Here is a 23570-nt window from a genome sequence, read left to right as displayed (position 1 = left end):
CACACATACATTAGAACACTGAGTAATAAATGAGGCATATTCTTGTCCACACCGTCGTCTACACCCCCCCCACCCAAACATCCCGCATTTTCTTTGTCCTTGTGTTGTTCATGTACCTGTGTGTTGTGTGTCGGTCAGATCCGCTGCTCCAGACTTCCATAAGCTGAATGAGGACGGGGAGCTGTGGCTGGTTAATCAGGGCTTAAAGGAGACCATCAGGTGTTATTGTGTTTCAAACACAAGTGTGATTTTATTTTTTATTTTATTTTTTGTGAAAGGATGTCTGCTGCTGTTTTGCTACCAACCTTTTTCCCAACTTGCCAAGAGTTTTCTCTCTCGTCGACCTCTCTATTTCATTTATTTCCAGTTGGCCCGTTTTGGAAAATTGGACATCTTGTTAGTTGGTCTCAGTGACTCGAGAATCTTATCGACTAACCAGAACGTTTTACAGATTTGGAAGCTGCTTTCACTGCCAACTTCACACACCCATTACTTTATTCTTAGTGGACATAAAGACACAACCTTTCTGTGTTTAATGGATTTATGGCCTAGTACACCTGCCTTACCGAGGTAGACAACAATGTTTATGGCACAACACACTGGCATAGGACTTTTCAGGGTTGTGTTCAATAAAAATGGAGTAACATTTTGGTTTGAACGCTTGGTATGGACGGTGCAGCCAAATTTGTCTTCATTCTGTTACTAACCTAGGTTTGTTCACTTTTAGCGGGAGGCTGTAACATGTTTCAGCCCCATGTGCCTCAGTATTTCCTGCAGAGCTTGCTTTAAACACTGTTTGTAATGTATCTGTCACTTACGGTATTCTTCTAGATATTCTAAACCAACTCAGATTTATTCCCAACTATTTTGATTGAGATGTGATGAGCTTCAGGGCTTCGTCTGAAACTTTTCACGCATGTGAATCTTAATGACTCAGCGGAATAACGAGTGTGTCAGAGAGGCTGCGCTCTGGGCTGCTGGTACTTTCTGCACAGCATGCTGCTGTCTGGTGGTGAAGACCACATCCGCCATTCATCCTCTCACTGCTTACTGATGGTGTTTTCCCCCTCTTCTTTCTCTCCTTCATTCTACAAACACAAATATTCCTCACTCCCTCAAACCTCTGTCTTCCTCCACAACTACCTCTCCCCACTCCCTCACATCCTCTCACTTGCCACATTCCTCCTACTTCTCCATCTCATCTTCATCTACCCCCCCCCCATTCCTTGTTGTGTGTTTTGCACTCCCGGCCTGCTCCTCTTCCTCCTCCTTTCTTCATCTCACCGCCCCGCCTCCCAGGTTACTGGAGCACCAGCTGCAGACTCAGCGGAGAGGGCACGATAATGAGGTGGAGGCGTTGCGCGGCGAGCTGCAGAATGTCAAGGAGGAGAACAACCGTCAGCAGCAGCTCCTGGCCCAAAACCTCCAGCTGCCTCCGGAGGCTCGAATCGAAGCCAGTCTGCAACACGAAATCACGCGGCTCACGAACGAGAACCTGGTACGCTGCGACGCACACACACAGATACGCGCAGGCTGAGGAAGAGTGACTCTGACTTCAGTTTATTTAAATTCACTGTCACATAGAGATTTTCTGCACAGTTTACAGGCTGGAACAGTGAGACCTCATGGCCCATGAAACGTATAGAAAAGAGATGGGTCCAAAGCCTGGATTTGAGAACATTTTGGTGTTTTCATTTGTAATCTCAAACTGAACATGGATTCAGTCAAATTGCATCAAGATTTCAGGTTACACCATAATACAATATATGTTTGTCGTCAGTGGATTACAAAGTTGTTGGGATGGCAGGATGTGGCTCCCAAATCTAGATTACTAAAGGCCTCTTGTGGTATGTATGGCTCATTGAAAGGTAATAATTAATAGATCTTAATGCCTCAACAATCAGTGCAGCAACAACAGCGACGATGGCTGCATTGTCACACCTCGTTGTTGTTTATGTCGAGCTGTTTAGCAGAGTGAAAAGTCATCAACCAACAAATTAAGATGGATGCAAATGTCAGAAATTAATTTATTAACGTATGACAAGGCCAAAGTCATCATGTCATTTTTGAAAGGGGTCCCAAAAACTTACAAATGGGAAACAGAACGATACAAGGGACAATAACAAGGTATACTACACTCACCAAGACAAGACAACCAGAAAACAGACAAAACGGACTAAACAACATAGCAAAAGGCAAGAGTTACAACCATATAGACACAATCAGAAGAAAGATGAACGATATATATATAAATAGATATATAAATAAAGATGAAAGCATTTACTGAAAACATACCGTAGGCAATTCGTTTTAAATATTTTTGAATAAGCCAAGATTACAACTGTGCTGATATTGCAGGATAGCTGTGTATCGCCATCTGTCGTACAGACAGGATGTACGAAAGTGGCATTGTGCAGAGAAAACACCCTCACACACAAAGCGAACGGCCTTTTTAAGCAATAAACACAGCTGACGATCAAGTGATTGGTCCGTTATATCACATCAGATATTCACTCACACACGTTGTTTTCCTCATATTACAAACAGTGCACATGTAGGTGAAGTTTGGTCACTAACAGAACGTCCACTGTAGGTCTGTGTCTCACACACACACACACACACACACACACACACACACTCATTTGTGTGGATGGTGTCACCTGACAGGAATTCATGGCCGAGGACCCCACGGCATCCAGAGAGGCTCGAGTCATCATTTTACGACGGATGGTTGTATGTAGAAACAGCGCGAGTGTGTGTTTGCATGTGTGTTCCAACTAACCGAGGTTGTGCGTTCTGAGGGGAAGTGGCACTCACTCTCTACAGCCGTGTCTTCTAACTCCCAGCGGAGCAGCTTTGCACGTTTTTTATCTTTCCTAACAGCCAGCTAGTCCGGCAACCTCTCTTCCTCTGAAGGAAAAACAATCAGCACAGCAGCTTTCATGTTGATTGAGAATCTCTCACACACTCCTCTGTCTTTGTTTGCTTTTTTCCCCCACAACTCAAGGTTTTCCAAGGCAGAGCTCAATGAACTTTGCACACAGAATGTAATATTGTGTTTGTCTTATGAGTAGAAGAGTAATAAGCGAAAAGAATGTCCACATCTTGTAAACTCCACGTTCTTGGTGGCAGTGGCCAACTTAATTTCTTTTGACTCCTGTGTCCATACTGGCGTGTTCAACTTTTACCACTGGAGGGCGACAGTGTGAAGCACTATTCTCTTTCTTTCTCTTCCTTTCTTTTGTCTTAACCCTCTCTCCATCACTCCATGATGACGACACGCCGCGTTGTCTGTTTCAGGATCTCATGGAGCAGCTGGAGAAGCAGGACCGCACCATCCGCAAGCTGAAGAAGCAGCTGAAGGTGTACTCCAAGAGGATTGGAGAGATGGGAGGTACGTGCCTAATCATCGTTCGGCAATGGCTTGAGAAAATGTGTGGCGAGAACGCAGCAGTATGAGTGTTTGAGCTATGTCACCTGACTGGTGTTGTCTCGTGTGTGTGTGTGTGTGTGTGTGTGTCCGTGTCCCAGCGGGTCAAACTGAGGGACAGACGTCTCCAGGACAGATGGTGGACGAGCCGATCCACCCCGTCAACATTCCTCGCAGGGAGAAAGACTTCCAGGGCATGCTGGAGTACAAGAAGGAGGATGAGCTCAAACTGGTCAAGAACCTCATCCTGGGTATGAAATGAGGATTGGAAAATTCAATTTAAAAGATGTTCTTCAAAGAGACCACTGGTGCTCCTCCAAGTTTCCAACATAACAATTCCCGAACACTGAAATCGCCGTTGGTTGTTACTCGTGAAATCTACTGTGCCTTTGTGTCATATAGGCCTTTCTGGGTAAACTTAACAATAACAATAGTTTCATCCAATTAATCCAGTTTGAAATCTAAAAGAACATGTTTATCTTTTTTTTCTCTCTTTTGAAAACAGTCTCACTGTCGTTGCCTCAGTCCACCACTAAACTCTTTCACCCTCTGTCTCTCCAGAGCTGAAGCCTCGCGGCGTGGCCGTGAATCTGATCCCAGGTCTGCCCGCCTACATCCTGTTCATGTGTCTGAGACATGCCGACTATGTCAATGACGACCAGAAGGTCCGCACTCTGCTCACGTCGACCATCAACAGTATTAAGAAGATACTAAAGGTACTGTGTGTGCGTGTGTGCGCGTGTGTGTGTGTGTGTGTGTGTGTGCACGCGCGCGCGTGTGTGTGTGTGTGTGTGTGTGTGTGTGTGTGTGTGTGTGTGTGTGTGTGTGTGTGTGTGTGTGTGTGTGTGTGTGTGTGTGTGTGTGTGTGTGTGTGTGTGTGTGTGTGTGTGTGTGTGTGTGTGTGTGTGTGTGTGATTTGCTACACTCTTGGGCCATTGTTGCCACATTTAAAGTTAATGGTACTGGGTGATATCCCTGGCTGGAGTCAGTTGTGATGTGGTGAAAGGGTTAGTTCACCCAAAGACCTGCATCATCATCTTTGAAGAATACTGTATGTTTTGTGTAATTTAGGTTCTAAAAGAGCTGCAGGATGTTTTGAGGTGGGGAGCGATGGGCTGAGTTACAGTAGAACTGTTACCAGCAGGTCCACTGACTGTGTTGTGTCCTTCCTCTTCCTCCTCAGAAACGAGGAGATGACTTTGAGACCGTCTCTTTCTGGTTGTCCAACACCTGTCGCTTCCTGCACTGTCTGAAACAATACAGCGGAGACGAGGTGAGAACGACAATAACCTGGTGTTTGTTTCGATTCTTCATGGTGTTTTTCATTCGAAAGTAGCTCAACAGACATTTATGTAAATATATTGCGCATTGGGAAATTGATTGTTTTGATCGCATTGTTGATCATCAACAATGAATAGCCCGCTACAGTATAACCTAATATAACCCTTCCGCTGTGTGTGTGTGTTTGTGTGTTTGTGTGTGTGTGTGTGTGTGTGTGTGTGTGTGTGTGTGTGTGTGTGTGTGTGTGTGTGTGTGTGTGTGTGTGTGTGTGTGTGTGTGTGTGTGTGTGTGTGTGTGTCTCACAGGCCTTCATGAAGCACAACACATCGAGGCAGAATGAACATTGTCTTTCCAACTTCGACCTGGCAGAGTACAGACAGGTGATCAGTGACCTGGCCATCCAGATCTATCAGCAGCTGATCAAATGCATGGAGAACATCCTCCATCCCATGATAGGTGTGTGCATGTACATGTCTGAGTGAATGTGTGTATCTAATGTTGCCTATACACGATCCAAGTGCTTACTATTCGTGTGTGTTCCCTGCAGTCTCTGGCATGCTGGAGCACGAGACCATCCAGGGCGTTTCGGGGGTGAAGCCCACAGGTCTCCGTAAGCGGACGTCCAGCATCGCCGACGAGGGCACCTACACGCTGGACTCCATCCTGCGGCAGCTCAGCGCCTTCCACTCCACCATGTGTCAGCACGGCACCGACCCCGAGCTCATCAAGCAAGTGGTGAAGCAGCAGTTCTACATCATCGGCGCCGTCACCCTCAACAACCTGCTGCTACGCAAGGACATGTGCTCCTGGAGCAAAGGCATGCAGATCAGGTAGGAGCTGCCGCTGCTGCCGCTCAGGGGCTCATCTGCTGGATGGATCTTTTCTTTTCTTCTGTGCTTTCTGTAAGTTGTGACAACTTTGCTGATTGCGTGTGCTCGGCTGTGGTGTGTAGGTACAATGTGAGCCAGCTGGAGGAGTGGCTCAGAGACAAAGGTCTGATGACATGCGGTGCCAAGGAGACACTGGAGCCTCTGATCCAGGCCGCTCAGCTGCTGCAGGTGAAGAAGAAGACGGACGAGGATGCCGAGGCCATCTGCTCCATGTGCCAGGCCCTCACCACTGCTCAGGTAAGACACCACGTTCAACAGATCCTGGCACAAATCTGAAGTCTCAGTCTGAAGGGAGAAAAACACTCTTAGTAGGTAAAACGTGCTAAATGTTTTCGTAACTTTCTGTTTTGTGTTACTTCTCTTTCAGATTGTGAAGGTCCTGAACCTCTACACTCCAGTTAATGAGTTTGAGGAGAGAGTGTCGGTTGCATTCATACGAACCATACAGGTAATTTACCCCAGATGTATCAATATATATATACAAACTGTTTATATAGATGGACAACATAAGATAAGATAAACCTTTATTCGTCCCACAGCGGGGAAATTTGGGTGTTACAGCCGCAAAGTGGATAGAAGAATATAAAAAAGCAACAGATATGTACAAAATATAAAAATATAAATACTATTTACAGAGCAGCAACAATAATTGCACATGACATCTCCCCTGAGGTGAACCCAAATCATCTTGATCGCCCCCCGGTGGCTGGCGGCAGTATAGGTCTTAAACCCTGCCCTCTTCATGTTAGTAGATGGAAACTAAGAAAAGCAAAGCACACATCAAATCTATTTTTCTGAAGATGGTTTCTGTCATTTTAGTTTTTTTTTATCACACTGGTGTATCTCCAGTATTGATGTTTCTGATAAGTTTGGTTTTAATGAATTATTTGACTCTTTAATGGGGTTGAAACATCATCATTGACAGCTGAGACTGTCTCGTGATTGTGAACTGTCTGTGACCCATGTGCTCTCTTCTCTCAACCTTCAGACTCGCTTGCGAGACCGTTGTGAGAGTCCCCAGTTGCTGATGGACACGAAGATGATATATCCGGTCACCTTCCCGTTCAACCCTTCCTGCCTCGCCTTGGAGACCATCCAGATCCCCTCCTCGCTCCAGCTGGGCTTCCTCACCCGAGTCTAAACCGACGTGTTTGTGGCTTTGTGGCCAATGTTGGAATTGCAAGTCAATTGACACTCACTGGCCCAAAAAGACCCATAATCATCATAAGAGTAATAAATACATATTTCTGAAGTTCACAAAACACTCGAAAAATTAAGATTTCTATTAACACAATTTGCAGGCGCAACTATGTCCAAAATAAGTATTGAGGAGTGTTTTGGTGTCGCGTTCTCTTAAATCTCCCTGGTCTAAATCTGGACATGAGCACACATGACATGCAGAATCAAACACACAAACCCCACCACATGCATCTGTACGATACTAACATCCACCCCGACACACGCACGCACGCCTACACGTACGTCCACCTTCTCCACGTCAAACATGCACAGGCGCACACAGTCGCTGTAAAACACCCCACTCCGTCCCCTGCTTGTATAAATGCTCGACTCTTAGAGAAGCCACAGGACCCGATCAATGTCTCCAGCGCTCGCTCCCCATCGACACCTAGGCGTGACTCGGCGACCGCGGTTACCGCAGTTACCCCGGTTACCCCGGCTACCGCCTCTGTGTTTTCAGCTTAGCGGTTCTGATAGTTTTTACCGTCGTCGCCTCGTTCTCTGGTGAGAATGTATGTACCCATTCATGAGAACGGGCCCACGAAGAGGAGGAGGACGAGGAGCTGAGGCCTCGTGGCGAGGGGCAGCGTGACAACCTGTAGTCGTGCTTGATATGTTGGGTTTGTGCTACGAGGTCAGTTGTTGGTACAGTCAGTCGTGTGCTGATGTGAGCTCTCTCCCTCGCCCATGAGGAGGTAACCACAAACCAGGCTTCGTTATGTATGCCGTCATTTTATTCTCTGAAGTAGTCAGTCAAGCCAAGACAGAACTCATTGTTTGTACTATATTATTTATACATATATAAATATATACATATAGATATGAATAATATATATCATGTATCTTATTTATTGCATTTACTCCCCCCTGTCCCCACCCTCCCTTTTGATGATTAGAAGCTTTCTCTTTGCAAAACAAGTGTCCGATATGAATTTAATGACGGGGCCATCATTTTTCCCCAGACGAACAGCTTTGTGAAGAATGTGTTTTAGATCCGCTGCACACGATTCACGTCAGTACCGGGTCAGTAATGTGGGGTCGTCTTAACGAGTGCCGGCACAGATTATGTATTATTAGATCACTTCACTCGGCGGTGTTGCTTTGTCGCGATAGTCGGCGTCTCTGGCAGATGAGTTTACCCGAGGAGAGATGTACGAGGTCCAGCGCGAGGGTTCAAACTGCTACAGTCTGTACTGTCTACAGCCGTGACGCGAGCTGAGCGCCACAGGAGACACCGACACATGACACACGAGACGCATGTATTTACACACACATGAACACAACAGTGCAAGTTTTTTTCTCTCCTCAGAGAGATGTCTCACTATCTTCATTGCGCAGTTGTTTAGTTCAGTATTGGCTTTTTTTTTCTTTCTCTAAAGGTTATTTGTACCGTAAAAGCCACGTGTAACTGTGCAGACTGGAGAGAAACGGTTTCGGAGAGTTCGCCTCACATCTGTCCAGCAGTATCCAGCAGTTTTATCTCTTGTACTCTGACACTGATGTTTAACTGTAGCTTTGTGGACGGATCACTCTCACGTCCCCGACGAATCCTCCCCGTGTTAGTGGTGCACTAGGTTTTGGTTCAGCTATCCAGACAAGTTTGGTGCTTGTTCTCCAAAGCTACGTCAGTCACTCGGTCTGTGCGGCTGCACGGTGATGTCCAGCATGCACTGCTGCTGCCGCCCCTGTCCAACCTGCATGGGCTTAGCCTTAGCAGCCGCCACAAATGGAACCCCCCGAGCTACTGCTCTTTTGTTTTTATCTGTAGAGAAACGTAGGTTTGTCTGAGTCATTGGATGAGTGTCAGGGAATCTGCCCATGTTGTCACGAGAAGTCATTCGTCTGCAGTGAGATTGTTTGGCACCTTTAAGTTTATGTCCTTTTGTGCCATGAGTATTAGCAGTCCACCAAATCTGCCTCTTGCCCTCATGTGAACCTTATTTTGCCCCATGACCTGATCCCTTAACGATGAAATGTCACTTTTTAGGTGTTTACATGCATTGATTGTGAACGGTCACCGAAACAGAACTCTGTACTCTTTTTATTCAAAGTTTCAAAAGTAGAAGCAACAAAACCAAGGATGAAAAGTGTTTGCATCGGAGAGACCCAGGGAAATATCAGCGTCTTATCGATGTACGTGCTGAGACGTAAACACGTTTATTACCCGAGGTGAGGCATCTCATTGATACGCTATGAAGCGGACCACTGTCGCCCTCAGGAACAGGCTGCAGGTGAAAACAAATTGAAAGTGTAATGAGAGGTTGGTATGTGAAGTTGCCGCACTTGTCTTTGAAAATTTGAATCGGTCTAGCTTTCTTTCAACTGTTTGGACTCATAGGAAGTTTAAAGGAGGGTCTGTGTGAAGAGTACATATCTGAATAGAGAGAGAGAGAGAGAGAGAGAAGATAACTGAAGGAATTAACCATATGAATGTTTTATAATGTTTGATGAAGTGTATCATGATTTCAGCTGCACATTGTGGACAAAGCCTTATCTGAATTATTTGCTCTCTGAATGACTTACTCACATTATCGGCATCGTGGCATTGTTTTCTTCTGTCGTGGCAGTATTTTTTCTTCTTCTTCCCACTGTAAAATGAATATAAGTTGTTAAATGTGATCCTTTTTATTTGGAGTAGGTGTTTTTTTTCCCCTCCTCATACAGTTGGTATCACATATGGGCTTCTGTCTTAATGCCATTGGAAAAAACTAACATTTCAGAGGAAGACAGATGAATAATAGATGACACCCGTCTATTAAAAAAGATGAGAAATACTTCTTTTTTTGTTTTTTGTTTTCCCCCTTTTGACACGACTGTGGCCCCTCAAGCTCCCTCTACCACGTTCCCTGAATGATTAGATGCTTTCTTTTCTTAATCTGTGATTTTTTTCCCCCCTTGCTGTTTTACTAAAACTATCAATTGATGCGAGCCACAGGTCAGAAGACACACTCTTGTACGTTTGGTGGACGCAGCAGCAGCCTCCTCAGACTCAGCCTGGCCTTGTGGACTAGTGGATTGAGAGGGAGAGCTGGCCAAGTGTCGGGGGAGAGAGGGAAAAAAAAAAGAAATGATACACATTCATTCATTCATTGCTTCGGATTGTTGAGCAGTCTCATTCCTTCACTCTGTGTTTTGACATCAATGTTGGTTGTATGATATGACGTAGACATTATAAATTACCATTGTTCTTATCAGCAACTAGAGTTGTTTGTGTCATTTAAAAAGAGAATGCATAAATAAATCTTGTTAAAAGCAGAAGATATATCATCAGCCCAGCTCTGGTGGTTGCTGGTGTGAACACGCTGACGCCGGCACCAAGCTGTTTCCTCTCCACACCCACGTGTACATTTGACAAACTGGACTGTTTGTAGTTTCTGGTAGCTGTGCATAGTGAATGTGTTCACCGTTTAGAAAACTAAGAAACTTGGAATAAATTGTCAGATGTGTAAAAGTAAAATAAAAGAATTCAACACTGTCAGATTACTTCTGTTTTTTACTCTTGTCAAACACTGTGATCATTTCAGTCACATTAATCTGCCTTTTGACTTTTCTTTCTCTTCAGATTCTGATTTTATAAACTCTCCTTTCAGGGGCCAATGTAATGAATAGTATAGAGAGAATATTGCACTTTGCAGTTTTTTTCTCACACTTTAAGTCCATGACATAGGATTAGGCCGTAAGCGGAACCTGCCAGGCCTTGCAGGTATGATGCAGCCGGGGTGTATGAAGCATGGAGGTAAAAGCAGAGCGGAGTTACAGCTTAAACACTTCACTAAGAAGCTTATGGTTCCCTCTCTGTACAGCACCTCGCTGACAATCCTCTGCACTGGACAAAACGCTGCTCACATCTCCAGCAACAAATACCTGAGGAAATACAGAGGGTTCTCTTGTGAAGTAAGATCTATTATTCAACTTTTATTAGCCCTTATTGTACTGAATGTTAGGATTTAGTGTCGGTGTGTTTTGTGTTTACATGTGGCTCTAAGTCATGGAATCACCTCTTGTATAGATGTAAATAGAGTTTAAAGAATAGGACCTTGTTGAGTTAAAACCGACATTTGATGGAGATGAATCTTATTCAAGTTTTCCAGATGCCCCAAGCTTTTTTTTTTGGTTGTTGTCTAAACACAAGGTTCACTAGTGGTCATAAATTCTGGAGCATCTTCAAATGTAAATGCAGATCTTCAGCGGCAACAAGTCTGCGTGACAACTCAATGGCAGTCTTGTGAATTCCCATCTTTACGTCAAATGATTGATATAATCATATAATGTTTCACATTATCCGGTCTCTTATCCTACACACTGGACATAATCTCGGTATGAACAAGAGAGAAAGAAACCTTCTGATCTAAAAAGGTCATAGTTTTCTGAGTATAAACCTGTTGGCTACTCTCGCCTCTATGTTGTGACATCACTGGGTTTTCGTAAGAAATCCCGGCTGAAAATTACTAAGAAAACAAGTTGTAGCCTCAAAATTGAATCGAGGAGCAGAACATGTACAGTGGTGGCAACATGTGGATTCTAGTAGCAAGTTGTCAGCATCGGTTGTGAAGGGAATGTGCGAAGTGATCATCGTGTGTGTTCCCAGTACCCAGAATAGCTGTGCTGCACTTCTCTCCTCTGGAGCTCAAGAGAAGGATCAGGCTGGAGTAGATTACCGACTGCTTATCTTCTAGGCCACACACTCACACACCCACACACACACACTCACACACCCACCCACACACACACACTGGCCTGGCACATAGAGGCCAAGTGGTCAGAACCCAGCACAGAAATCAAAAGAGCCTCAGTCAAAGATACCTCCAACCTGTTCCTGGGTGAACTGATATTTGTGTGTGTGTGTGTGTGTTTTCCGCAGGTTCCTGCAGTGATCACCTGCAGCCATGTGTGACCAGACGTTCGTGGCGGTCACCTTTGGCCCCTGCGACAACTGCACGAAGGCCAGTCCCCTGATGAACATCTACATCAAGACTGAGGCCATCAACTACTGCTCCCTCTGCGTGGAACTGGTGTGTGCGGTTTCCGTCCTTTCGGTTTCTTGACACTAAACAGCTGCACAAATTATTTCAATGGCAAACTGCGGCAATGTTTCCAGTATCTGAAAGCGTTTCTGGGTAATTCGTTTAGACGTATTGTCTTGTGTATGCAAGGAGTCCCAGGAGTAACCTACTTTAATGACACTGATGAAAGGGTGTCTCATTAGTTTGATGACGATCAGACTGCAGCAGCACCTTTTGACATGCAACTGTCGCTTATTTAACACACACACACACACACACACACACATACACACACTGTGGCTCCTTGTCAACAACTCACCAGACACCAATCCCACGAGTTATCTGCTGTGACCGTCCCCAGTCAAGAACACATACACATCACAATGGATGGAATATGATTTGGGGGAAAAAACTCTCAGTCCTCATTTTTGCATATTAATAAAGTGAGTTGAGTTCAAAATGTTTAGATATGGTGAGATGGGTATCTTTAATCAACCCAGTTCATGTTGTTATCTGTGAGTGGTGGAGTGAAATTTAAAAATACCAAATCCTTGAAATAAAAACATTTATTGTAGATTTTACGTGTCTAAGAAAAAAAATTAAAGTAAACTTTTGTTTGCAAAGAAATAATAGTAATTGGAAGTAATCATCAACTGAAGCACAGAAAGGGAGGAGGAGAGAGAGGGGGAGGAGAGGGGGAGAGAGGGAGGAGGAGGAGGAGAGAAAGGGGAGGAGAGGGGGGAAAGAGGGAGGAGGAGGAGGAGGAGGAGAGAGAAGGGGGAGGGGAGGGAGGCTGAGTGGGGCAACGTCACCCGCTTGGCAGCATCACTGCTGTGGACCAGACTGAACAAACCTCTAACTTCCGATCAAACTTCCCCCTCCCTCCATCCCTCCCTCTCTCTCTCTCCCTCCCCCCCTCTCTCTCCTCCTCCTCCCTCTCTCTCTCTCCTCCCCCCTCCCTCCCTCCCTCTCTCTCTCTCTCTCTCCCTCCCCCCCTCCCTCCCTCCCTCTCTCTCACTCTCTCTCTCTCCCCCCCTCCCTCCCTCCCTCTCTCTCACTCTCTCTCTCTCCCTCCCCCCCTCCCTCCCTCCCTCTCTCTCACTCTCTCTCTCTCCCCCCCTCCCTCCCTCCCTCTCTCTCACTCTCTCTCTCTCTCTCCCTCCCCCCCTCCCTCTCTCTCTCTCCCCCCCTCCCTCCCTCCCTCTCTCTCTCTCTCTCTCCCTCCCCCCCTCCCTCTCTCTCTCTCCCCCCTCCCTCCCTCCCTCCCCCCCCCCTCTCCCGTCCTCTGCCCGGCCGGGTGCTGCCTCTCACAGATGGCCTGTCAGGGGCTCCAGAAGGGGGAAACCCTGGCGTCTCTGAAGACGGAGAGCGACGGTCTGAAGAAGAAGCTGGAGGTGGAGCGGGGCAAGCTGAACGACGTGGAGTGTAAGTGTGCGAACAGCAACGAGCGGATTGGGAAACTTACTGTGACTGACTGTGCACCCGTTGATCCGTCGCCTTTTTAAACGCGTTGTTGTTTGGTTAAAGTGTTGGAGCTCGACATGCAGGTGCAGAGCAGAGAATGAATCCACCGTCTCAACACAAGTTCTGTTTTATAAGAGTGTGTTCAGATCAGACAGCGACGGTCAGTGAGGAGCGAAGTTTGAATGGAGTCAGTCAGTTTACTGTGGAGGCTGATGATGATGATGATGATGAGGGTGATGATGATGATGATGATGAGGGTGATGATGAGGGTGATGATGATGAGGCTGATGAAGATGATAATGAGGGTGATGATGAGGGTGATGATGATGCTGAGGATGAGGCTGATGATGATGATGATGATGATGATGAGGGTGATGATGATGAGGGTTATGATCATGATGATGATGCTGAGGGTGATGATGATGATGATGATGAGGATGATGATGATGATGAGGTTTATGATGATGATGAGGGTGATGATGAAGGTGATGATGATGATGATGATGATGATGAGGGTGATGATGATGATGATGATGAGGGTGATGATGATGATGATGATGATGCTGATGATGAGGGTGATGATGATGATGCTGAGGATGAGGCTGATGATGATGATGATGATGAGGGTGATGATGAAGGTGATGATGATGATGATGATGATGATGATGATGAGGGTGATGATGATGATGATGATGCTGATGATGAGGGTGATGATGATGGTGAGGATGAGGCTGATGATGATGATGATGATGAGGGTGATGATGATGATGATGATGAGGGTGATGATGAGGATGAGGCTGATGATGATGATGATGAGGGTGATGATGAAGGTGATGATGATGATGATGATGATGATGATGATGAGGGTGATGATGATGATGATGATGCTGATGATGAGGGTGATGATGATGGTGAGGATGAGGCTGATGATGATGATGATGATGAGGGTGATGATGATGATGAGGGTGATGATGAGGATGAGGCTGATGATGATGATGATGTTGAGGGTGATGATGAGGGTGATGATGATGATGCTGATGATGAGGGTGATGATGATGCTGATGAGGATGAGGCTGCTGCTGCTGATGATGATGATGATGAGGGTGATGATGATCATGATGATGATGAGGGTGATGATGAAGGTGATGATGATGATGATGATGCTGAGGGTGATGATGATGATGATGATGAGGATGATGATGATGATGATGAGGGTTATGATGATGATGAGGGTGATGATGAAGGTGATGATGATGATGATGATGATGATGATGATGATGATGAGGGTGATGATGATGATGATGGTGAGGGTGAGATTGTAAATAGCTTCTGAGAGTCATTCATGCTGCTATAAAACAATAAAACCTCATTCTGCAGCGCAGTTTAACTTGATCCATCAATCATCACACATCTTTGCCCGTTGTTCTGTGTGTTAGTTTTATGTGGTGTAGTTGTGTGTCTCTTTGTGGGTGTTTTACATCTTTTTGTTGTACCTATACATCTCTGTTGTTCTGATAAAAAAAAAAATAAAAAAAAAAAATTGTAAAGCACTGTTAAAAAAAAAACATTGTTAAAAAGCAATCCCAAAGTTCTACAGAGTAAAGACTAGATTAAGAACAGGTTTAAAAAAAGTACGGTAAAAAAAAAACTAAAAAAACACACAAAACACTTTGTGCCTCTTTGTGGATGAAAAGTTATTCGCTCCAATTGACTAAAATTCTAAAATATGTCAACTTGTCAATACATTTTGTCGCAGTCATTTTGGTGTCATGGTGTCTGAATTGATTCAATATTACTCTGCATCATGACCACAGACTTTGCTGAAAATTATTATATTTCATATGCACGGTCACTAGATCTCTGTGTGTGTGTGTGTGTGTGTGTGTGTGTGCGTGTGTGTGTGTTTGTGTGTGTGTGTGTGTGTGTGTGTGTGTGTGTGTGTGTGTGCTTGCTTGCATGCGTGCGTGTGTGTATGTACCTCAGTGCACCAGGTGGCAGAGAAGACCGAGGTGTTGGGCGCTCTCTCCATAAAGACCAGACGAGTCCTGAAGGGCCACGGGGCCAAGGTGCTGTGTATGGACTGGTGCAAAGACAAACGTCGTCTCGTCAGCTCTTCACAGGTACGCACATCCACAGATCTGTGGACTCGTGTACTAGGAGTGATACAGTGCATTATTATTATTATTATTATTTATTAATATTTAAATATATGACATGAGAATGATTACTTATGTAGTGGGAAAGATTTACAGTAAATAGTGTGTTTTTGTGTACAGTAGTGCTGATTCACTTGCTCTGATCTAGGACGGAAAGGTGATTGTGTGGGATGCATTCACTCTCAACAAGGTGAGTATAAAGTCTGTGTGGTGCTTTTGTGTATCTGTAAGAGAGAATGGAAATCCCTTCCAATCCAGTGATTGATCCAGTGATTTTTGGATTTGGGTATTGAAGTTTTGAATCAAATTTAGTGATGTAGAGAGTTACTTTGATGACAGCACCTGGAGAAGGACAGGTGAGGGAACAGAATCAGAAACACACATCCTGGATAATACAATAATATTATGGTCATCCATTATAATTGTTTTCACATTTCCCCACCAGTTGAGTCCCACTGCATGGTTATCCTGAGCCTTAAACGAACAAGAAACCAGAATTACAAAAACAAACACAATGTAATTGATAATAATTAGAATTATCTAAGTTGTACAAAACTCAGCCTTTAATTTCGCGGAGCAATGCTCCTTTATTGCTCTTGAGTGAGGTTGTGACACCGTCAAATGGAAAATATGCGTTAAGAGATTATCCATCCATCTGTCCCCTGTAACTGTGTGTGGCTGAGTGCACTTTGATGGTAGCCAGGATGAAACAGACATAACCACACTGAACATATAATCCCTTTTAATACTCACCACATCCACATTTACTGCAGCTGTTTGTTTGTTTGTGTGTGTGTGTGTGTGTGTGTGTGTGTGTGTGTGTGTGTGTGTGTGTGTGTCCCTTACAGGAACATGGGGTGTCCCTGCCATGTACATGGGTAATGGCGTGTGCTTATGCTCCCTCAGGTTGCGCTGTGGCGTGTGGGTGAGTACAAATGTTAATACCCTAATCAAATGTTAAAAACTTCAATCTCAAAGTGAAATCTGGAAAAAGTTTTAATAAAATGTTCCTGTTATGAGAAGAAATGATACTATTTAGAGAGATAATCTCTGACAACACTCACACATCAGCATTTCCATAGGTTGGCTGTTTTTTGTCCAATAACTTGCAGTTTCACACCTGTTATAATTTTTTTTTGAAATACTAGGATTTAATATCACTTTGCATTAGATGGCTACTTTAAATTTCAGTATGTGTTTAATTAGTGTACATTCTTTTTTTTCTCAGTGGCACTAAAGTAGATCTTACCCTATGTTTTATTTTAAACACCGAGTTTACTTTGGATGTTTGTATCACTATCTCCCAAAAGTGGACTGGATAACAAGTGCTCCGTGATCCCGCTGTCGCTGGACAAAGATGAGAACTTGGCCGCGAAGAAGAAGTCGGTCGCCATGCACACCAACTATGTGTCAGGCTGCACCTTCACCAACTCTGACATGCAGGTCAGCACCAGCTCAACGCTCTGCAAAAAAAGAATATACAGTTCTCCTGAGGATTAAATTCATCCATCCACTTGTTATGTGTAAACAGGGATGCTGAGGAGATTTTGAAACAGTACAGTTAAGATTAGAATATTAAAAAAAAACACAGAGGGAGGGTTAGTCCAGGATTTGAAGCCAGGACGTCTTGCACCTGAACCTAGAATCATACCCTTCGATCAATGAGACCCCCCGTCTGGCACAGCTGCTGTCAAATGAACCTGATGTGTCGAGAGTTTTCGGCAACTGGAAGTTGTTGTTGTTGTTCTTGTTGTTGTTGATGTGCCTGCGATTTCCCAACAGGAGAGAAGGGCGGCAGGGGACAGTATCACAAGGAGAACGTGAAGGAAACAGCTTGAGATATATTTTGGCTTTAATAATTGACTCTGTTCATGGCCTCAGCAAGGCCGAGGAGCGCACTGGGGTGGGAGGTAAGTGGAGGACAGGAAGGAAGAGGAGAGGACGGCAGGGGTGAGGAGGGGGCAGAGGATAATCGGGGGGAGGTGGTCCTCTATGCTGTGTGTGTATTAATAGACACTGAGTGGCTTTTATCTAGGAAAGAGAGGAGCACACTGACCTGGGGCCAGGACATTTAAGACAAAGACACACACACACACACAGACACACACACACACACACACACACACACACACACACACAGACACACACACACACACACACACACACACACACACATATGCACAGTCTGTCTGTCACACATCTCCTCCGCATCTCACACACACAAAGACACACGCATGCACATGAGCACGCTGACACGCTCACAGCCTCTGAACCTTCAAGCACAAAGCCGCGGACCACATGGAGGCTGTTCACTATTCATTTGACTGCACAAGTACATAAAAGGCATAAAAGCACATCTTCGACCGACCTTAAAATCTGCTGTCAGGGGAGGTCGGATGTTATGCTGTCAGTGTGTGTGTGTGTGTGTGTGTGTGTGTGTGTGTGTGTGTGTGTGTGTGTGTCATTAATTGTGGCTTACTGATAATTGCATTCATGTTGAAACTGGAGCTTCCTCCCAGTGCAGGCAGGGGGTAGTGTATGTATGTGTGTGTGAGTGTGTGTGTGAGTGTGTGTGTGTGTGTGTGTGTGTGTGTGTGTGTGTGTGTGTGTGTGTGTGTGTGTGTGTGTGTGTGTGTGTGTGTGTGTGTGTGTGTGTGTGTGTGTCTGAGGGCGTCCAGCAGGAGTTCTCTAATCCAGCAGCCAGCAGGGATCTCTGATGCCTACGTGTGTCTCTGAGTGCTCATAATCTGTTTTCATCAGAGGAGCCGCTGACATTTTGGCGTGTTGCGTGCTTGTTTGTACGTGGATACTGGATACACACATGCACGGTGATTAGGAAGGTGCTGACCTTTGGATTTCCCTGTATGCATTGTGTATATATGTATATATATATTTGCATATACAATAACTTTTAGGCCAGTGGTGATGTCACACAAGGAACTGACATTTAATTTTTCCACTAGGTAAAAAAATATAATTCCACTTTTATTTTGGCACTGTTTCGTTTTCTGTTTCCAGAATTGAGAACTGAAAGAAGTCGTCAAAGTCAAATTCAGTATAAAGTGGTGAACAAATAAAGAAATAGCTCCAACGTGACCAACATTAATTCAATATGCATTGGGTTGGTGCTTGTAACTAAATGTTTATTTTCTCCAAACTCACTTCATGCTTTTAGTTCTCTAAAATAAACCATATACTCCATTTTTTAAACATAAAAAATATTAGACTACAATATTTTACATTTTCTCTAAAATAATTGTTTTTATAATCAACTTTTTTCCCCACAAATGTGTTTTTCCTATAACCACCAGCATTGCCCTTTCAAACCCACTTCAGCATAGTGTTACCCTCAAGTCCACAGTCACTGTGGAGTCTCCAACAGAAAACAGAACATTTTACCCATGGAATCGCTCTGTTCTTTCACTTCCTCCTCTCTGCGTTCCACTGGACTGGTTCGCCAAGGCCGCCAGTGTTTGTTCACACAGCTCCCTCAGTAGTACTGAACATGTGTGGTGCCTTTGTCCATTTCTATTCATGTATGTGTATGTGTGTTAGATGCTGACCTCCAGTGGTGACGGCACATGTGCCCTGTGGGACGTGGAGAGCGGGCAGCTCCTGCAGAGTTTCCACGGTCACACAGCTGATGTCTTGTCCCTGGACCTCGCCCCGTCTGAAACTGGAAACACCTTTGTCTCCGGGGTGAGAAAGAGAGAGAGAGAGAGATAGTGTGTGTGTGTGTGCGTGCGTGCGTGCGTGTGTGTGTGTGTGTATGTGTGTACTTTGTCTTTTAGTAATTCATGCGGTCAAGGGGAAACTCTCTGTCCTCTTTCGATTTCGAGTTTTGATGAAACACTGACATTTTGAAGAAACTGGATTGTGTGTGTGTGTGTGTGTGTGTGTGTGTGTGTGTCTGTGTGTGTGTGTGTGTGTGTGTGTGTGTCTGTGTTATCAGGGCTGTGATAGGAAGGCCAACGTGTGGGACATGCGCTCTGGTCAGAACATCCAGTCTTTTGAGAGCCATGAGTCCGACATCAACTGTGTGAAGTGAGTTCAGTTGTCTGATAAAAACAAAGAGCCACTGTGTTTTTCTTATCCTCTTCTCGTCTTAAAACAAAAATAGTTAGGGGAATTCCTTTGAGATGCATCTGTAATAGCACTAACTGGAAGAGCAGCGGATGTAGTAATACTGATACTTCTACTATTACAACTAGGAGACATATTTATATACAGGATATTCATATATGCATAATTTACAAAGGCATTGTATCCACATGCTCAACCCCAAGACATCTGAGACAGTTTGATCCACTCATTTCCACTTTTTTAGTCATGAAAATTGTATTTATTATATAGTGCTCTTGCTGTAGAACAAATGTATAGGTACTAAAACTAAAGTTTTCAATTTAGGCTAAATGTATCTAATTTACTCTACTCTAAATTTACAATTGCTCAGGTTCGTGGAAAATATTGGGATTGCAGTTTGGGACGGACTGGGATTTTTTTATTTCAAGCATAGTACTCAAAATTAAATGTTATTTCCAAATTGCACCATTAAAATGATTAATGATTAATTCAAACTCCCAGGACTTATAGCAAGATATGTAACTTGACATTCGGTCATGTGTGTCCAGGTACTACCCCAGCGGAGACGCATTCGCTTCTGCTTCTGACGATGCCACAGTAAGTCACGTCCTATGACCTGTGATGATCTGTCATAACAATATTATACTTTGATCATTTGTTCAATTGCAATTCTCAGTAATAAAATACAGGTTCCTCATATGTTTGTTTTTTTTAGAAATGTACTTTTGAGAATATTGCTCAAAAGTAATCTAGTAATATATAGTATATATAAATCAAATAAAATACCTACCATAGACTATTCACAGACTAAATTTACTATTGTCAAAACCATTCTGTGTCCTGTTTGTGTTCGTCAGTGCCGTTTCTATGATCTACGAGCTGACCGCGAAGTAGCCGTCTACCAGAAGGACAGCATCGTGTTTGGTGCTTCCACTGTGGACTTCTCTCTGAGTGGTGAGTCGTGTGTAAAGCACTTACAGATGTAATCCTTTTCATCTAATGGGCTCGATAAATGTTGACTCGACTCCGGCAACAACGAAAAATTCCAAACAGAAGTTTCTGTGCTAAATTAAAATAAAATAAACACATTTATTCAGACATTATTCAATGTCTGAATAAATGTCTTCATTCACACATTCTCTGTGTTTTCCTTTTCCTGCTAAAAGTCTGTATGCAGTAAGTCCACGTTTTCAGAATTTCAACCAAATTTGACACAGACGTTCCCAAGGTTATGCCTCGTCCCACGCAACTGGCAATATGCTAAAGAGTGCTTGCACTCCGACAGGACGGACACAAACAAGCCAACATTGCTGATTTTCTTGGAATATTAACAGTTTGCAAAGTTTATTTGTGGTTTAACTTTCACTGTGATATGTTTGAAAGAGATTGATCCCACCTCTCGCCAGTACACATGCCGTTGTGTCCTTGGGCAAGACACTCAACCCTAACTTGCCTCTGACGGCTCTTCCGACAGTGCATGAATGAGTATGAATGTGACAGAAAAATGCGTGGTAAATAGCAGCGCTGTATGAATGTGTGTGAATGGGTGAATGTGACTTTCCTGTAAAGCGCTTTGAGTGGTCTATATGACTAGAAAAGCGCTACATAAATACAGTCCATTTACCATTTACCATCAATAAAGTTTTGAGAAGATATACACTTTATCTATCAAGAATAAATCACATTGTCACAATCATTTCATGAGAAGAGGCAAAAAATATTTGAATCCAACTTCATGGGCGACAGTGTATATAAAACTATTTGGAATTATTACTTCCTGATTTCAACCAATCATTTGTCCACCCCTACTTCCCTTTCGTTCCGAAAATATTCCACTTCCTCTTTCACGTACTTTTTCTTCCAGGTCGCCTACTCTTCGCTGGTTACAATGACTACACCATCAATGCGTGGGACGTGCTGAAGGGAAATCGTGTCTCCATCCTGTTTGGCCATGAGAACCGCGTCAGCAGAGTCAAATTGTCACCTGACGGCACGGCCATCTGCTCGGCCTCATGGGACAACACCTTGCGGGTGAGCCGAAGTCTCCCCCACACACAGAGCGGTAGAATCCAGAGTCCGAAAGGAATCTTTACAATATAGAATATAATACATTTATTATTTCTTCCTCAGTTATAGGAAAAATGCTTGCATATATTTAGTATATCTAAAAAGAAAAACACGGTTGTATATGTATGCATAAAATCCTGTCATAACATCTTGGTTTGATGAATTAGTCTGGACATTAACATTGTGTAACATTCTAATAGTCAAGCTATTGATAAAGCAGGAACTGTCCAGCCAGGTTTACCACAGGACTATATTCGAACCCACAATGGGACTGCTTGTGCTTTTTGTAAACAAATGCGTAGCTCCATTCAAAACGATTTCTCACACTGTTCTCCCTTCACTGGTGCAGATTTGGGCGTAGTGTCCTTACGACGGTTGTGATCCAGCGAAGACAGCACCAGCAACGTGACTGCCAACGTTTGAAATCAACACACAGAAACACGGAAACCTGAAATGAGGATATGTCGCGCGATACTAACTGTATAGGGTGGTTATTCAATTTGGACACTTCACCAAGTTGGGATTCACAGTCTTTGTTATTGATAGCTCCATGTATGATAATTCATTTAAAGTGATGTTGCTAATATAGTGGGAAGTAATTTTCAAAGTGTAAAGAACCACAACAAGCTGTAGTGTTCAGCCCAGCTGTGAAGATCTACACAGAGTGTAACGGCTGACCGTACCTGTAAATTACACTCATTGGTTTACCCTCCCGTCCGCTGTCCTGGGACAGAACAATGATGTCATACTGTTGTAATCGTTGGTACTGTTGTAGGTCACGTCACGATTATCCTGAGGGAGACAACTTTAAATGTAACCTCTTGACTTTTTCATACTTTCAAATACTTCCGAACTAATTTCTTGTAAATCTTGTTGTGAGAATAATAAAGGGGTTAAGATATATTTTTTATTATGTTTATTTCATATGAAAACATCATGTGTAAATTATTTGTTAGGAAATGATAAAACTTCTGGATCATTTACTTGTATATTACAAATCATATTCCATGCTAGTTTTCTTTCTATCAATATCTAATAGTGGGCTCTGAAAAATGTGTGATTTGCGTAATTCATCACCATAACCATCAAGTCTGAAATCGACGCTGTCAAACATGGTCTTGGTTGGAAATTAAGTTTCATTTCAACTCTTCTTTACTCTACAACGTTGAGGCCACTGTGACAAAAGTAAATGCGGACTTGTTGTTTGTTGTCGCTGATGAGACGTGGAAAAAGTTTGAAAGAGTCATCTCCGAGGCGTTAAGAAACAAAAGGTAGCCACATCATCCAGTCATTGTGCTTCAGAACGTATGACTATTAGATACACAATATTTGTGCAGTTTCGGAAGTGTTATTGATCAGAAGGTCTCTATCTTACACGTCTTTATTTTCTTCGAACCGTGGTCAAAGTTCAGCTGCTGTCGTACACATCATCACTGTGCATATCACACAGTTTTACTTGAATACCGCACTGTGATGAAAGGAACCAGAACCTGACGTTCCTTCTTCTGAGACAAAAAAAAAATTGGGGAAACACCATGGCAGTCATTTTAGTACTCTGCTGTGAGAAAATGTGTGCTTGACAGAAGACCATGTGAGATTGCTGAAGCTTTTTTGTTGTTGTGGCGTTCCGCTTCCTTTGTCTCTGCCTTCCTTTCTTTTTGTGAACCTGGATGAAAAGTTTCCGAGAGAAGAGAGAGGGCACAGGGAGATGCAATGGCAGAAGGGAATTGCCATACAGAGAAAGTACCTATAACCTGATACACCACGAAACTACGTCAGCCAATAATTTCATTAAACAATTTATCCAGACTTTCACTTCCCCATATGTTCAGTTCACATGGGGGCCCACACCGAGAGTGAGCGCAGTGCGACCTTCGGGTGATGAATGGAATTCAGTTGTGGTGAAACATGGCTGTTCTCATGTGTATCTCTCTCATGAAGTGTATGAGTATTAATT

General features: G+C 43.8%; 2 protein-coding genes across 11 annotated transcripts in view; both read left to right on the top strand.

Annotated features, from left to right (window-relative positions):
* The window catches only part of myo5aa (myosin VAa), a 49085-nt gene extending 38767 nt beyond the window's left edge, over positions 1–10318 (top strand). For 4 of the 10 annotated variants that reach the window (XM_035628480.2, XM_035628479.2, XM_035628481.2 and 1 more), the window contains 12 exons: positions 139–219; positions 1300–1498; positions 2668–2733; positions 3301–3394; positions 3532–3681; positions 3992–4146; positions 4614–4703; positions 5017–5167; positions 5259–5541; positions 5664–5838; positions 5969–6049; positions 6590–10318. In XM_035628480.2, the coding sequence (XP_035484373.2) occupies positions 139–219; positions 1300–1498; positions 2668–2733; positions 3301–3394; positions 3532–3681; positions 3992–4146; positions 4614–4703; positions 5017–5167; positions 5259–5541; positions 5664–5838; positions 5969–6049; positions 6590–6742 (1678 nt within the window). In that variant the 3' untranslated portion in view covers positions 6743–10318. The remainder of the gene's footprint in view (positions 1–138; positions 220–1299; positions 1499–2667; positions 2734–3300; positions 3395–3531; positions 3682–3991; positions 4147–4613; positions 4704–5016; positions 5168–5258; positions 5542–5663; positions 5839–5968; positions 6050–6589) is intronic. The other 6 variants (XM_035628487.2, XM_035628482.2, XM_035628485.2 and 3 more) reach the window with 3 other exon arrangements.
* A 279-nt stretch (positions 10319–10597) lies between these two features.
* Positions 10598–22516, top strand: gnb5b (guanine nucleotide binding protein (G protein), beta 5b). Its single transcript, XM_035627887.1, has 13 exons — positions 10598–10734; positions 11702–11852; positions 13157–13268; positions 15291–15427; positions 15612–15653; positions 16312–16388; positions 16774–16906; positions 19019–19162; positions 19416–19507; positions 20095–20143; positions 20404–20500; positions 21411–21577; positions 21963–22516. Exons 2-13 carry the CDS (start codon positions 11727–11729, stop codon positions 21972–21974), a joined length of 1188 nt encoding a protein of 395 aa, XP_035483780.1. The 5' UTR covers positions 10598–10734; positions 11702–11726; the 3' UTR covers positions 21975–22516.
* Positions 22517–23570: the final 1054 nt, after the last annotated feature.

This window comes from Scophthalmus maximus, chromosome 4 (genome assembly GCF_022379125.1).
Source record: "Scophthalmus maximus strain ysfricsl-2021 chromosome 4, ASM2237912v1, whole genome shotgun sequence".
Classification (NCBI taxonomy): domain Eukaryota; kingdom Metazoa; phylum Chordata; class Actinopteri; order Pleuronectiformes; family Scophthalmidae; genus Scophthalmus; species Scophthalmus maximus.
The sequence above is the reverse complement of the archived record's forward strand: the minus strand, read 5'-3'. Positions and strand labels throughout refer to the sequence as shown.